We start from the raw sequence: 15,158 nt of genomic DNA on the forward strand, positions 1-15,158 counted from the left end.
AGCAGGTTGCTTTTTACTGGGTTTCTTTTTTTTTAATTTTTTATTGAAATATAGTTGATTTACAATGTTGTGTTAGTTTCAGGTGTACAGCAAAGTGATTCAGATATATATATATATATATATATTATATATATATATATATATATATATAATATATATACATATATTCTTTTTTTTACATTCTCTTTCAATATAGGTCATTACAAGATACTGAGTATAGTTCCCGGTGCTATACAGTAGGTCCTTATTGGTTATCTATTTTATAACTTGTTTTCTTTTCTATACCTGTCTCTTATCATGTCCCAATCCATTTCCACCACCAGCTGCTAATTACCTTGGTATCAAGAAGTTCCTCCCTAACTTAATTCCCCCTGTCCCGAGTCCTGCCCATCTGAGGTAGTGAGAATTCCCACTTTCTCTTCAGGCACTTCCGAGGCCTCCCTGGGGAAGCAGGGAGCTCAGATCTAATTGCCCATGAGTTCCTCCCTGGGATTGACCGTCTCCTCAGCCTACAGTGTCCCACGAGAACAAAATTCATAATGAGAGACTTTTAATTCTACAAGTAAAACTGAATTGCTGTGCTTTAAAATACAGGATGGGAATGTTATGTTCCAACAGTGTTACATGGCAGAATAAACCTCTTGATGTGTCCTGAAACCCTGCTGTAGGCACAAATGAGAAGCCCTGCTATGTTTCCCACATTTTCTTTCTAAGCCCTTTTGAACAGACATTAGGTGGTTCAAATCTCCTTCATATTTAAACGGCTGTGTGACATAATTCCAAAAAAACTTTGAATCTCACTTGAATGAGATACAGTTATTCCTCTAGCTATTCAAGTAGAGAGAAGGGATTACCAAGCTAGTCCCCTTCAGGACGATCTCAATCTCTGGTCACATTGGTCCATTGCTACCTTCAGCAATGATTGTTCTTCTAATTTTGGGTGTATTGTGTTTGGGAAGGTGTTTTTCACCTGAAGCACAAGTGCGTATGTCCTAATCTGCTCTCGGGGTATTCCTAGCATAAGACTTGACTGTGGAAAAGACAATATTGTCCCAGTTTGCAATATAGCATTCTAAATCCTTTGGATAAATACTGTCTAGATTCCATATGTTATCATCAATCTCACCAACACGTCTAGCATCAAAACGATGCGGCTACCACATAGTGTGCAGACCCACGTTACCAAATCCCGAACAATAAAGGTTTTATCCGCCACACTGGGAGACAATCTATCTCAAGAGGTTCATGTAAGAAGCTACATTCATGAATTTTTTAAATTCCATTGACGATACCTCTCCCGTGACAGAGTTACATGGATGTTACTTAGAGTGATGTGTTTATCGATGACACAGGCGTGTGCATTAATATCAGAGTAGCCTGTGGTACCGGGATAAATATCTGTAATCTAAAACATTTCCCTTTCATAAGAGGATCAAAAACATCAATTCCAGAACCAGTGATACTCTTTTTGTTTAGCTCCACGGTACACTCCTATGATCTTTTCTAACTCATTATCTGTGTCATTTTGAGGGTTATTAACACCTACCTTAAGCCCTCCTTCAAACTGTGTATGGATCATGGCATTTTATAGGTTATTAAAGAAGTCAAAGCCTTGATGTCATCTGCACTAACATCTGTACTATAAAGGATGTATTGTTGGCTGTGCTGGGCCTTTGCACTCTCTATGACTTTCCAGGAATCACTGTTCCTCTGATGGGAAAGCTGAGGCTCAGCACATGGCCACAGGCTTAATTATCCATAAGATGCCACGTGCCCACTTTAGTTTGCCTCACCTTCTCAGGTCTTCAGGTTTTCCACCATCTTTTCTTTCACCATCTTGGCATCACAATCAGAGGCTCCCCACCACACACACACACACACACACACACTATAATGAATAATTTCCAATCATGTTGTTCTTCGTCATTGTCATGGGTACCTGGCTACACCTGAGGGGACCCCTGCAGCTCCAGGAGCCAGACCAAGTACAAGTTTGGCCCCTCAGACTCTAAGTGTTTAAGAAGTAAAGGAATGAACCCTGCCTGGAGGGGCACTTACTTTGCCGGCCGGCATGTGGACGGTGGCCCAGTGGCTTTCGCTTAATTACCTATTGGCTGGAGTACACACTGTGACCCACTGTGATAGGTTCACCCCATTTTTCTCCCTGTCTATGGATAGGGCAACCATTTGGGGCTCACCAGGGAGGCCCCCGATTCTTCAACATCACTCAGCATCCCTTCCTGCAGCTCCTGTCATCATACTTCAACATTGCTCTGGTGCTTCTTCCATTCAAGGTTGCTGCAAAATGCCTTGGGGGGTGGTAATCTGCATGTTTCTAGTAGTTTCTACTTTAGTCTAGATATATATTATATCAGCTTCCTAAATTTCCATACCTTCCGCTTCCTCCCCCATAAAAGTCTCTGGGTAGTGGGTTTTCCCACCAAAAATAAAATAATGGGAGTAAAATCATCATTCCAAGTAGGGTAGCAACTCAGTACCAAGAATGCTCCATCCTGGCCCCCACCATGTCTTTTGCTCTTGCCTCAACTAGACTGGACCACGTGCTGTCAATTCACTCGAATCTCGTAAATTATGGATCTCCCCTAGGCTGACATGGGATTATGAGTTTAGATTTCAGGGCTAGAACTGCATTTCACTTTTCTTATCTAAGTGTTAGTTTCAATTATAAAAATAGGATAAAAATACATGATGGGGCTGTGAAGAATGAAAAAGTTGACATATCACAATGCTCATTTGGTCACAAAGTAGGCACTCAATAAATGGTAGTTATTATTATTATTACCCTTTTAAAATATCCTGGCCAATTGGAACACCTTCAAGAGTAACCACTGCCCTATCTTCTTTCTCTGAACCTAGGGGCAGGACAGGAATAAAGACGCAGACGTAGAGAATGGACTTGAGGACACGGGGAGGGGGAAGGGTAAGCTGGGACGAAGTGAGAGAGTGGCGTGGACATATGTACACTACCAAATGTAAAATAGATAGCTAGTGGGAAGCAGCCACATAGCACAGGGAGATCAGCTCGGTGCTTTGTGACCACCTAGAGGGGTGGGATAGGGAGGGTGGGAGGGAGACGCAAGAGGGAGGAGATATGGGGATATGTGTATATGTATAGTTGATTCACTTTGTTATAAAGTAGAAACTAAAACACACCATTTTAAAGCAATTATACTCCGATAAAGATGTTTAAAAAAAGTAATTAATAAATATTTTGTGGGGACACAATTTGAGATTATGTAAATACCTGTTTCCCCATCAAACTTTCCCGTATTAGTTTAAAAAAAAAAAAAAGTAGCCACTGCCCTGAGTGAATTTCAGCTGGCAGTCCAAATGCGGAGAAGTATTTCTTCCATAGCGCAGTAGCCATTGTTAGAGACCTTCTAGTCCTATGTAGGACCAGACTGGGAGGGCCCTGGTTGGTGAAGTGTGTAGACGGTGTGAGTATGCACCCCATTTTTCCCCATCTCCATCCAAAAGCAAGAAATCTTTGCTAACACCGGTGGCTCGCATCTGGGGATTGCATCCACTTATGTGCCTCACATTTGTATTTCAAGTCCTTATCCATCTTTAGCTGAAATAACCAGTTCTTCAATAGTTACCAAATCTTCTCCCTTCCTATATCACCAAATCCATTCCATAATACTCTTAAAGCCATAAGACAATACTCTTGGGGAACATCCAGCTATTTCAATTTATTTTTAGCAGGAGGCATTACAGCATCCATATAAGACATAGCTGACCCATAACTGAACCATGCAATTAAAATTGGGCAATCTTATTGTATTTAAGTTACACTTCAGTGAAACTGACTAAAAAGAAACAACAGATCTTCCTCGACTTATGATGGGCTTACATCCCAATAAACCATTGTAGGTTGAAAGCATTTTAAGCTGAAAGAGCATTTAATACACCCAGCCTACCAAATATCATAGCTTAGCCTAGCCTACCTTAAACGTGCTCAGAACATTTACATGTGCCTACAGTTGGGCAAAACCACCTAACACAAAGCCTATTTGATAATAAAGTGTTGCAGATCTCATGTAATTGATTGAATACTGCACTAAAAGTGAAAAACAGAATGGTTGTCCGGATAAAGAATGGTTGTCAGTGTATCAGTAGTTTACCTTCGTGATCGCATGGATGGCTGGGAGCTGCGGCTCACTGCCACTACCCAGCATCACAGGAGACTATGGTACCACACATCACTAGCCTGGGAAGAGATCAAAATTCAAAATTCAAAGTATGATTTCTACTGAATGCATATTGCTTTTGCACCATCGTGAAGTCGAAAAATTGTAAGTGGAAACATCATAAGTCAGGTACCATCTGTATATGATTTTGAGTGTGAGAGTGTGTGTGTGTGTGTGTGTGTATTTGTGAATATATGTATATAAAATCTGATCACCTTTACCGCAACCAATCTGATCCAAGGCATCTTCATCTCTTGCTTGGATTGTTACAATAGCCTCTTAACTGGTCTCCTTGCTTCTATGCTTGCCTAACTATAGTCTCAATGGGACATTCAACATAAATCAGAACTCTCCAGTGGTTCCATATTCCTCTCAAAGTAAAGACAAAGTCCTTATAATGACTTACAAGGCCCTCCACTGTGTGTACCCCCCCCTTTTCATCCCCTTCTATTCTCCCCTTCACATGTTCTGCTCCAGGAACACTGGTTCCTTGCTAGTTCCCAAACATTTCAGCCATGTGTTTGCCTCAGAGCCTCTGTGATGACTGTTCCTTCTTATTGGAAAACACTTCCCTCAGATAGCCACACATCTCATGTCTCACTTCCTTTAGGTGTTTGCTCAAATATTTCTTTTTCAACGAGGTCTACCTGATTACCCCATTTCAACTGCTTTTCCCCCACCAGAATTCCTGATATGCTTTCCCTGGTCCTTTTCCTCATAATATCTATTAACTTCTTTCATGCTCTACCATTTCATCTATTTCTTCTATCTGTTGTTTGACTCTTCCCAGTTGAATGTAAGCTCCACCAGGGCAAATATCTTTTTTTTTTTAATTCCCTGAGGCATCCCCAGGCACACGGCAGTCATTCTATAAACCTTAGTTGACTCAGTGAATGTTGGCTGTTCCTTTCTTCTTGAAACCCTGTCTTGTCTTGGTTCTGTGACCACTCTTTCCCGATCATTCTCTTACTCCTCTGTTTTCCACTTCTCCAGGTCCCTTTTCAGAGTCCTACTTCCAACCATCCTTCACATGTAGGTGTTTTCCCAGGATTCTTTCATGGTTTATTTTATTCACACCCAAGTATCCTATTCCCACCTATATCATAACTCCCAAACTAATATCTCCAGCCCATATGTCTCCTCTATGCTTCAGATCCTAATTGTAAATACATCTACCTACTTGAAATCTCCACTAATGTGTCCCAAAGTCACTCGATACTCAAACTGTCGCAAACTGGATGCATTAGCTCATATTCACCATATCAGAGCCTCTCCCTGTGTTCTGTCGCCCATAATTACCCAAGTCAGAAATCTAGGCATAATCCTTGAGCTTCTCTTCATTTTGATTTACCCCTACTGTCTCCTCAGTTACCAAGTTCTTATGATTCCTCCTATTAAATATCTTTTTTTATTAATTAATTTATTTATTTTTGGCTGTGTTGGGTCTTCGTTTCTGTGCGAGGGCTTTCTCTAGTTGCGGCGAGCGGGGGCCACTCTTCATCGCGGTGTGCGGGCCTCTCACTATCGTGGCCTCTCTTGTTGTGGAGCACAGGCTCCAGACGCACAGGCTCAGTAGCTGTGGCACACGGGCTTAGTTGCTCCGCGGCATGTGGGATCTTCCCAGACCAGGGCTCGAGCCCGTGTCCCCTGCATTGGCAGGCAGATTCTCAACCACTGCGCCACCAGGGAAGCCCCTTAAATATCTTTTAAACTATCCCTTACTCTTTACCCCCAGTATTTGGGGAATATTGCAGCAAAATAAATAAGGAAGGCCTGAAGGAACCAGTCTCTTAGTTTCCATTCTTGGCACTCTTCTGATTCACACTGCTGCTAGTGTTTGTTCAGAAAAGAAAACCTGACCATGTCATGACCCTTCTTAAATCCTGTCCATGGACTCTCTGGCACCATCAGGATGGACCCCTTGCTCTCCATTATATGCCCTTCATGTGGATCCTCATATCAAGTTCAAAAGCTTGTCTAATACTCTCTAAACAGAATCCATGACCCCTGCTTATAGATCCATGGAGAGATATGGGAACCACATAACAAAGTCACATCAATAAATCAAAATTAATGATCCCTATGCCAGTAGGGAGTGGAAAAAAGATGCTGAAGAACATTGACCGTAGATCGTGATTGCAAACTCTCCCTGTATGATGATCCCATAGGAAAAGCATATAAGGCCAACGATATAATTAGTTCTGAGGCTGAGAACGCACAGACTGGTAAAGAGGGGAGGGCATCTTTGTACTGGGCAACGTTCAGAAGAAATCACACCGTGTTCTCTATTTCGTAGTGTTTGGATTTGCCCTTCCAATTGCTGCAAGCCAGCCTCCATCCAGGAAGGTAAGCTAATTCTCCTCTCTCCTTGATGCTCAAGAAGGTATAGTCCTTCATGGAGAACAGACTTGTGGTTGCCAAGGGGGTGGGGGTGGGGGAGAGATAGAGTAGGAGGTTAGGGTTATCAGATGTAAGCTATTATATATAGAAGGGATAAACAACAAGGTCCTACTGTATAGCACAGGGAACTATAGTCAATATCCTGTAATAAACCATAATGGAAAAGAATATTAAAAATAGAATGTGTATATGTTTAACTGAATCACTTTGCTATACAGCAGAAATTAACACAACATTGTAAATCAGCTATACTTCAATTAAAAAATAAACAAATAAAAAAAATTTTTAAGAAAGAAGGTATGGCCCTTGGCCAATAACCTGGATGGGTTCAATATATTCAGAATCCTTGGAAATGGCCTTATAGTGGTCTAGAGCTAGACACACAGAAGTTTTCCATTACGGAGTAAAATGGGTTCTTTACACAATTGTCACTGAGACCTTTATCCCAAAGGTTTTACCAGGTGAGAGGTCTACACTAAAATCCAAAAGTATGAGTGTTGTTGGATTGTCTATAAGTCCAGCCCTGGGACAAAAGGCAATGCCCATCTCTGGGCAGAGCTCCTCTGGAGAGATGTACTGTGCCAGAGTCCAGGTTAGCTGGGATAAGAGCCCTGGCACAGACTACAGACTTCCCTTGTGACCCTCGACATCTGTAAGGAGAATGTGAGAGCAACTCAACAGCCTAAGAAGGTCCAGAGAAAGGAGGTGAGACCCCTCTGCTAGGTCTGGGAAGCAGGGTTAAAAGGGGTTTGGACAGATGTTTTCATACTCTCAGTGGTCTCAGGGCATGGGAGCAGTGGGGCTATCAGAGGCTCTGGAGTTAGAACAACTTTGTTTCAAATCCCACCTCTGCCACCTAATAGCCCTATGAGTTTGATCCAATTTCTTAACCTCCCCAGGCTTTCACTTCATCATCTGTAAAACTGGAATTGTTATACCCATGTAAAATGTCACTGTAAAGATCGAATGAGACCATGTTGTGGGAAAATGCAGGGCACTAGACTTGGCAAACAATATGCTCTTTTTTATAAAAAATTTATTTATTTATTTATTTATGGCTGTGTTGGGTCTTCATTCCTGCACGAGGGCTCTCTCCAGTTGTGGCAAGCGGGGGCCACTCTTCATTGCGGTGCGTGGGCCTCTCACTATCGCGGCCTCTCTTGTTGCGGAGCACAGGCTCCAGACGCACAGGCTCAGTAATTGTGGCTCACGGGCCTAGCCGCTCTGCGGCATGTGGGATCTTCCCAGACCAGGGCTCGAACCCGTGTCCCCTGCATTAGCAGGCAGATTCTCAACCACTGCGCCACCAGGGAAGCCCCCAATATGCTCTTGATAAATGATAGTTTTCCTCTACCCTTGCACAGCATGAGACTATACAACAGTGAGTCTACAAAACCAAGAATTCTCAGGGTCAGAACTGCCTCTTTTTGATATGCCCCAGTTCTAATAGCAAGGTCTTTGTTTCTGTTTCTAAAGGACCAGTTAGAAACAACACAAGAGGGAGATGGGGCACTTGCTGAGAGGGGGCCTTAAATGGGGTTAGTGCACCATTTTATAAACAAATAATATTAGTTTTACTTTTATCTAAAAAGTAATGCATGCTCCATGTTCATTTTGATGTTGTTAAATTAAATGTTATTTAACACTGTTAGATGGCAATATTACCCAATTTGATCTACACATTCAAAGCAATCCTTGACAAAATACCAGCTGGCTCTTTGCAGAAATTACAAGCTTACCCTAAAATTTATATGGAAGTGCAAAAGAGCCAGAATAGCCAAAACAATTTTGAAATGAAAGTACAAAATTGGAGGTCTCCCATTCCTGATTTCAAAACTTACTACAGAACTACAGTAGTCAAGACAGTCTAGTATTGGCATAAAGACAGACATAGATCAATGGAATAGAATTGAGAGCTCAGAAATAAACCCATACATTTGTGGTCAACTGGCTTTCAGTAAGAGTGCCAAAACTATACAATGGTGGAAAGAATAGTCTTTTCAAGAAATGGTGCTAGGACAACTGGATATCCACACGCAAAAGGATGAATTTGGACCCTTGCCATACGTCAACATACAAAAATTAACTCAAAATGGGTCAAAAATCTACCTGAAAGAGCTGACACTACAAAACTCTTAGACGAGGACATAGGCATAAATCTTGTGACATTCGATTAGACAGTGGTTCCTTAGATATCACATCAAAACCATAAACAACAAAAGATACAAAAATAGATACATTGGACATCACCAAAATTAAAAACTTTTTTGCTTCAAAGAACACCATCAAGAAATAGAAAAGACAACCCACAGAATGGGAGGAAATATTTGCAAATCACATATCTATTAAATGAATTAGATCCAGAATATATAAAGAGAAACTATAACTCAATAATAAAAAGACAACCCAATTAAAAATGGACGAAGGATTTGAATAGACATTTTTCAAAAAAAGATGTACAAATGGCCAATAAGCACATAAAAAGATGCTCAACATTCTTAACCATTTGAGAAATGCAAATCAAAACCACAATGAGATATCAACTTCACACCCACTAGGATGGAAATAATTAAGAAGACAGATAATAGCAAGTATTGGCAAGGATGTGGAGAAATTGGAAACTTTATACACTGCTGGTGGGAATGCAAAATGGTGCAGCTGCTTTAGAACACAATCTGTCAGTTACTCAAACAGTTAAGCATACAGTTACTGTGTGATCCAGCAATTCCACTCGTAGCTACATACCCAAGAGAACTGAAAATATATGTCCCCACAAAAACGTGTACACAAATGTTCACAGCAGCATTATTCACAATAGCCAAACAGGGGAAGCAACCCAAATTTCCATCAACTGGTGAATGAATAAATAAAATGTGGTATGTCCATACGATGGAATATTATCTGGAGATAAAAAGAAATGAAGTACTGATCCATGCTACAGTATAGATGAACCTTGAAAATATTGTGCTAAATAAAAGAAGCCAAACACAGAAAGCCACACTTTGTATAACCCTATTTACATGAAATGTCCAGAATAGGCAAATCCATAGACACAGAAAGTAGATTAGTGGTTTCCTAAAGTGGAGGAGAAGGAGATTAGGAGGAAGTGGGGAGTACAGGGTTTCTTTTTGGAAGTGATGTAATTGTTCTAAAATTGATTGTGGTAACGGTTGCTCAACTCTGTAAATAAACCAAAAACCATTGAATTGTACACTTTAAATTGGTGAGTTGTATGATATGTGAATTATATTTTTACTAAAGCTGTTATAATAAAAAATGATACATGTCCATTATAGAAACATGAGAGAATTCAGAAAAGCAAAAAAGAAGAAAAAGAAACTCCATTCACATTAAAACCTTTTTTTTGTTTTTCTCCAATTGTCCTCGGATTGGTTAAGTCAAAAATGCCTATCCTGAAATATAAGACCTCTCATGATTCGTTCCGTTTACTGCTTGAACGTCATCTTTCATCATTCCCACATTGGCACCATATGTTTCAACCGAAACAAATTGTTTTTCTCCAAACAGTCCATGCTCCCTTGCAAGTCCCTGCACTTGCACACGTCATTCTCACTGCTTGTCACTGTTGGTCCCTCCCTCCTTCATTTGGCCAATTGTATTCATCCATCAGGTTTCGGCTTAGACATCACCTCTTTCAGAAAGCTTTCCCTGACCCCAGGGATTGGGTGTACCTCCTTGGTGTCTAACAGTTCTCTGTGCTTATTTCTATCAAATCATTCACTCCATGTAGATTTTTTTTTAATTAAAATTAAATTATGAACAAAGCTTCCAAGATCTCTGGGGCAATATAAAAATGTCTAATAGTCATGTCACTAAAGGTCCAGAGGGAACAGAAAAAGGAATTGGTGCAGTAAGTAATTTTTGAATAAATAATTACTGAAAACTTCCCAAAATTTGATTAAAGACATATATTTACACATTCAAGAACTCAGTGAACTCCAAACTGTATAAACATAAAGAAAATCACTACTAGACAGATAATAGTACTGCTGAACACTAAAGATAAAGAAAAATTTTGCAAGAAGATAGAGCAAAATGAAACATAATATGTATAAAACAAGAATTTGAATACTGTGGATTTCTCATCAGAAACCACAGAGGGCAGAAGAGAAAGGAATAATGTCTTTAAATCGCTTAAACCTGAATTCTATATCCAGCAAAAATATTCTTCAGGAATGAAAGCAAAATAAGATATTCTCAGATGAAGAAAAACTAAGAGAATTCATCAACAGCTCTAAAAGAAATGCTAAAGGGAGTTCTTCAGGGTGAATATAAATGATACCAAAGAGAATCTTGGAACTTCAGGAATAAAGACGCAAAACAGAAGTAGTAAATATAAAATACCATTTTCCTCCCCTTCAGTTCTTTAAAATATGTAGGACTGTTGAAAGAAAAAATTATAACATTGTCTGGAGGAATTTTTTTTTTAAATTTTTTTTTAATGCTATTCTTGTCTGCTTACATTCTTTTTATGTATGTATGTATGTATGTATGTATGGCTGTGTTGCGTCTTCGTTTCTGTGCGAGGGCCTTCTCTAGTTGTGGCAAGCGGGGGCCACTCTTCATCGCGGTGCGCGGGCCTCTCACTGTCGTGGCCTCTCGTTGCCAAGCACAGGCTCCAGACACGCAGGCTCAGTAATTGTGGCACACAGGCCGAGCTGCTCCGTGGCATGTGGGATCCTCCCAGACCAGGGCTCGAACCCGCGTCCCCCGCATTGGCAGGCAGATTCTCAACCACCGCACCACCAGGGAAGCCCTGGAGGAATTTTTAATCTATTCAGATATAATAACTATGAAACTTTAAAAGATTAGAAGGGGATGGTAAAGTGGTTATAAGGCTTCACTTCTTAAAAATTTATTTATAGTAAAATTCAGTTGAGTTTTGAGAAATGCATACAGTCGTGTAACCAACCAGACAACTAAGATACACAATAGTTCCAAAATTATGAACCTAATCATTACTCCCCAAACGTTCCTCTGGTCACTTTGTATTTCTTTCCTCTCTCCCCTCCCCACCTCCCCAGGCAACCAATGAGAAGTTTTATGTCACTACAGAGTAGTTCGCACTTTCGAGGTTTTATGTGAATGGAACTAGGCAGGATGCACCCTTTTTTTCTGCCTTCTTTCAGCCAGCATAATTATTTTGAGAGTCATTTATGTTGTTATCAAATAATACATATTGATACGTATTAGTGCACTGGATTCCTTTTGGGAAGACCAAGTCTACTGACACATTATATGTGTGCATACGTACATATACGCATGAGTATGTAAGTTAGAGAGGTAAAGATTCTGGGAGAAACATTTAGTATTTGCACAGTTCTTGGTACAGTATTATGGATACACAGCTGGTACAGATGGAGGGAAGATGTTACCGCTTTCTGGGGAACAGCATATTTTTATGGAAAAGTTCAAGGTTTAGGAGTCGGATAGACATTATTATCTGATTAATAATCATTATATGATTACTAACAACCTTGAGTTGTTACTTATTTATGTGTTATTTATCCTCTCTGATATGTGTGCTAAATGTTATTTATCCTCTCTAAGTGTGATAAATGTTATTTATCTTCTCTGTTCCTTCATTTCCTTATTTTTGGAAAACAGAGATAATAACAACACTTCATCTGGTTGTTATGTGAATTAAAATGTCAGTTTCTGCTGTACAACAAAGTGAATCAGCTATACGTATACCTATATCCCCATATCCCCTCCCTCTTGCGTCTCCCTCCCACCCTCCCTATCCCACCCCTCTAGGTGGTCACAAAGCCCCGAGCTGGTCTCCCTGTGCTATGCGGCTGCTTCCCACTAGCTAGCTATTTTACGTTTGGTAGTGTATATATGTCCATGCCACTCTCTCACTTCGTCCCAGCTTATCCTTCCCCCTTCCCGTGTCCTCAAGTCCATTCTCTACGTCTGTGTCTTTATTCTTATTTGGGGAAAGAATTTCTCATCCTTAAAAAGTGGTATTGCGTCTGAGCTTAATCATAATGTCATAGTGCCATCTGGTGACCATATAGAACAATTACATTATCTGTATCAGAGACTTCATTTCTGAAAAAGCTCTACCATATCTAAATGCCTGTCTTTAAGACGTCGTCTCTAGTGTGCTCTGGCTTAGTATTGCCGGGACAGGGAATGAGGACTGTGCTTGAGGTCAGTCCTGCTGAGCTTGGATATGCCTCCCCTGTCTGGGCATCCTGTCCGGTCAGGAGGAAGAGCTCAAGGAAAAAGGAGAGGAGTTTCCCTCCTAGCCTAACCCTAAAATGGGTAGATGACAAATTAAGTGTGGAAGCAAGTGAATGAAGTCTTCACATCCGTTCTGCTCTCAGGGATATGGTGGGAGGGAGGAGTTGGTATTGTCTCCTGTTGGAAGGCCTGCCCTTGAACCATCTGGCCACTGCAGCTTTGGCCTTGAGTCCAATCTCAGAGGGGTTTCAAAATCATGTAACCCCTGATATCACACAAATACCCCTAAACATGGACTAGAAAAGGACCCCCTCTCCATTCTACCAGCCCCTTCCCCACCTGGATGAATACAGCCAAGGCCTCTGCATCCATCAGACTTAAGCCTGGGCTCCGGTTGCAGGAAGTACCCCTCCTCCCACCCCGACCTCTAACCGCTCGCAAACGAGTCTCAGCAGACGGCCACTCTTACCATCTCTCCTGTGCCGCCAAATCAAGTCAAGACTGGTCAATTTATTAAACGTGAACTTTATTGTGGTTTGGATTATGTAAGGCAGTGTGGTGAAGGCACTGCGGAAGTTAGACTGAAAAACATGGTAGGAAAAGGAGCGAGCTAAGAAAACTACAAAATAATTTTTTAAATGATCGCGTGCTGGACTAGACTAAGTATACTACAACTAGGTCATTTTATTCATCATTGCAGAAGCGTTGAAATATTCTAGGAGGTGGAGCTTGGGGGATGGGGGAAGGCTTCATGGAGGAGGTGGCATTTATGCTGGGCCTTGAAGGAGGGGTAGAATGTTGATAGAGGAGATGGAGGGAAGAACATTTCAGAATGACTGACTCTAGAGAAAATTCTATAGAAGGACTGAAAAAACAAGAGGGCAAACAAACACCCCCAGGGAGTGAACGTTCCCAACTGGGAGAAAAGCCTGAGGGGTCTCAAGCCCCCCAGATGGGGTCTTCAGTACCAATGATATTAGGAGGCACAGGACAACGGGCTTGTTTGTAAACCTAGCAGCAGCAGGAGGTTTCACATTTGCAGTCAGGGGCCCCAAACTGGCTGGACTATGCCGGGATGGAGTCTCTCGTCCTTTTATCCTGCGTGGTCCTTATTCGTCCTTCCTCTTGCCCGCTGACTGCCTGAACGGTAGTTCGTGCGCGCCCACGTGCGCGTGTGTGAGTGTAGGTGTGTGTGGATGCGTGGGGGACCGAGGCTTTGTCTCCCACTGCAGCTTCTTCCACTTTTCCCTCTTGTGGCACACAGCTGGCTTCCATGGAGCTGGAGCTCGGGCCCTTCCCACTGTCTGAGCCTCACGGAACTCCAGCTCTTGATTAAGCACCTAGGAAGCTTCCTCAACATGAAGGTAAAACCTACCATGGGGGGTGACTTGGGTCAGGGCAGGACTACACTTTCCGGAGGTGGTGGTTGGTGGTGGTGGTGGTGATGGCGGTGCCGGCGGTAAGGGCTGGGGATGTATAAACAGGCTCCGGCTGCTGGGTAAAAGGCTGCTGGGACACCTGTAGTGTTCAGTCAGGAGCTGGGATGTCAGGCTAGACCTGCTTGGCCTTGATCACCCCTCCCCCTTCCTCAACGTGCCCTACAGCGGAGACATTTTGGGCACCTGAAAACAGCTAAGACATCGGTAGGGTATCCAGGCTGTTTTCATTGTCCTGCATGAATCTCACCCCCGGAAGCCCCAGAGATCTTTCCTTGGCCAACATCTGTCTGATCTCCAGATAGGACTGTCACCTCCCCCTGTCCAGCTGCTGGAGGTATATAGGTTATGTAGCTACTTACGCTACTCGGATCGGGAGGTATGGGGAACTTATCAGAAGAAAGGAAAAATTAATTACTGTGAATTTCTTTCTTTCAAAAGATTATGAATCCTAGATAAGATCTAGCATCTGACAGAAAATAAAAGGATGGGAAAGCTCTGTCAGGATTCCCTGGAGCTGGAGATTTAGAGCTCAGTGAGATCATCACTGGAAATAACCTTGAAGCTGATGTGGCCTTGTTTAACTTTGGCAGTTGGGCCACCCTTCTTACGCAGGTACAGGGACTTCAGATCACGGCAGTCACTGGGGTCAGCATCCAGAGTAACCTGCCCCAAGAACTGATCACAGAACTTTCGTCTGTTCCAGACCTGGAGAGACAAGTCAAGAAAGTGAAGATGAGCAACCCTCTGTAACATCGGACTTTGCCGAGTGGCATCTAGAACCTAATGCCGGGCTTTGAAAGGTCTGTTTAAAAACCAAGAGACTGTATTTCCTGATACCTCTCTGGCTAAGGGGAAAGTACCTCAAAGAGTAGAGACGAAAAGCCACCAGAGTTCAGAA

At 41.9% G+C, this 15,158-nt stretch overlaps 1 protein-coding gene across 3 annotated transcripts in view; it reads right to left on the reverse strand.

Annotated features, from left to right (window-relative positions):
- Nucleotides 1-12,403: 12,403 nt before the first annotated feature.
- The window catches only part of CAPN6 (calpain 6), a 32,689-nt gene continuing 29,934 nt past the window's right edge, over nucleotides 12,404-15,158 (reverse strand). For all 3 annotated transcript variants that reach the window (XM_082445648.1, XM_082445649.1, XM_082445650.1), the window contains one exon: nucleotides 12,404-14,965. In XM_082445648.1, coding sequence (XP_082301774.1) covers nucleotides 14,783-14,965 — 183 coding nt within the window. In that variant the 3' untranslated portion in view covers nucleotides 12,404-14,782. The remainder of the gene's footprint in view (nucleotides 14,966-15,158) is intronic.

Source organism: Balaenoptera physalus (genome assembly GCF_965194825.1).
Source record: "Balaenoptera physalus genome assembly, chromosome: X".
NCBI classification, from domain to species: Eukaryota; Metazoa; Chordata; class Mammalia; order Artiodactyla; family Balaenopteridae; genus Balaenoptera; species Balaenoptera physalus.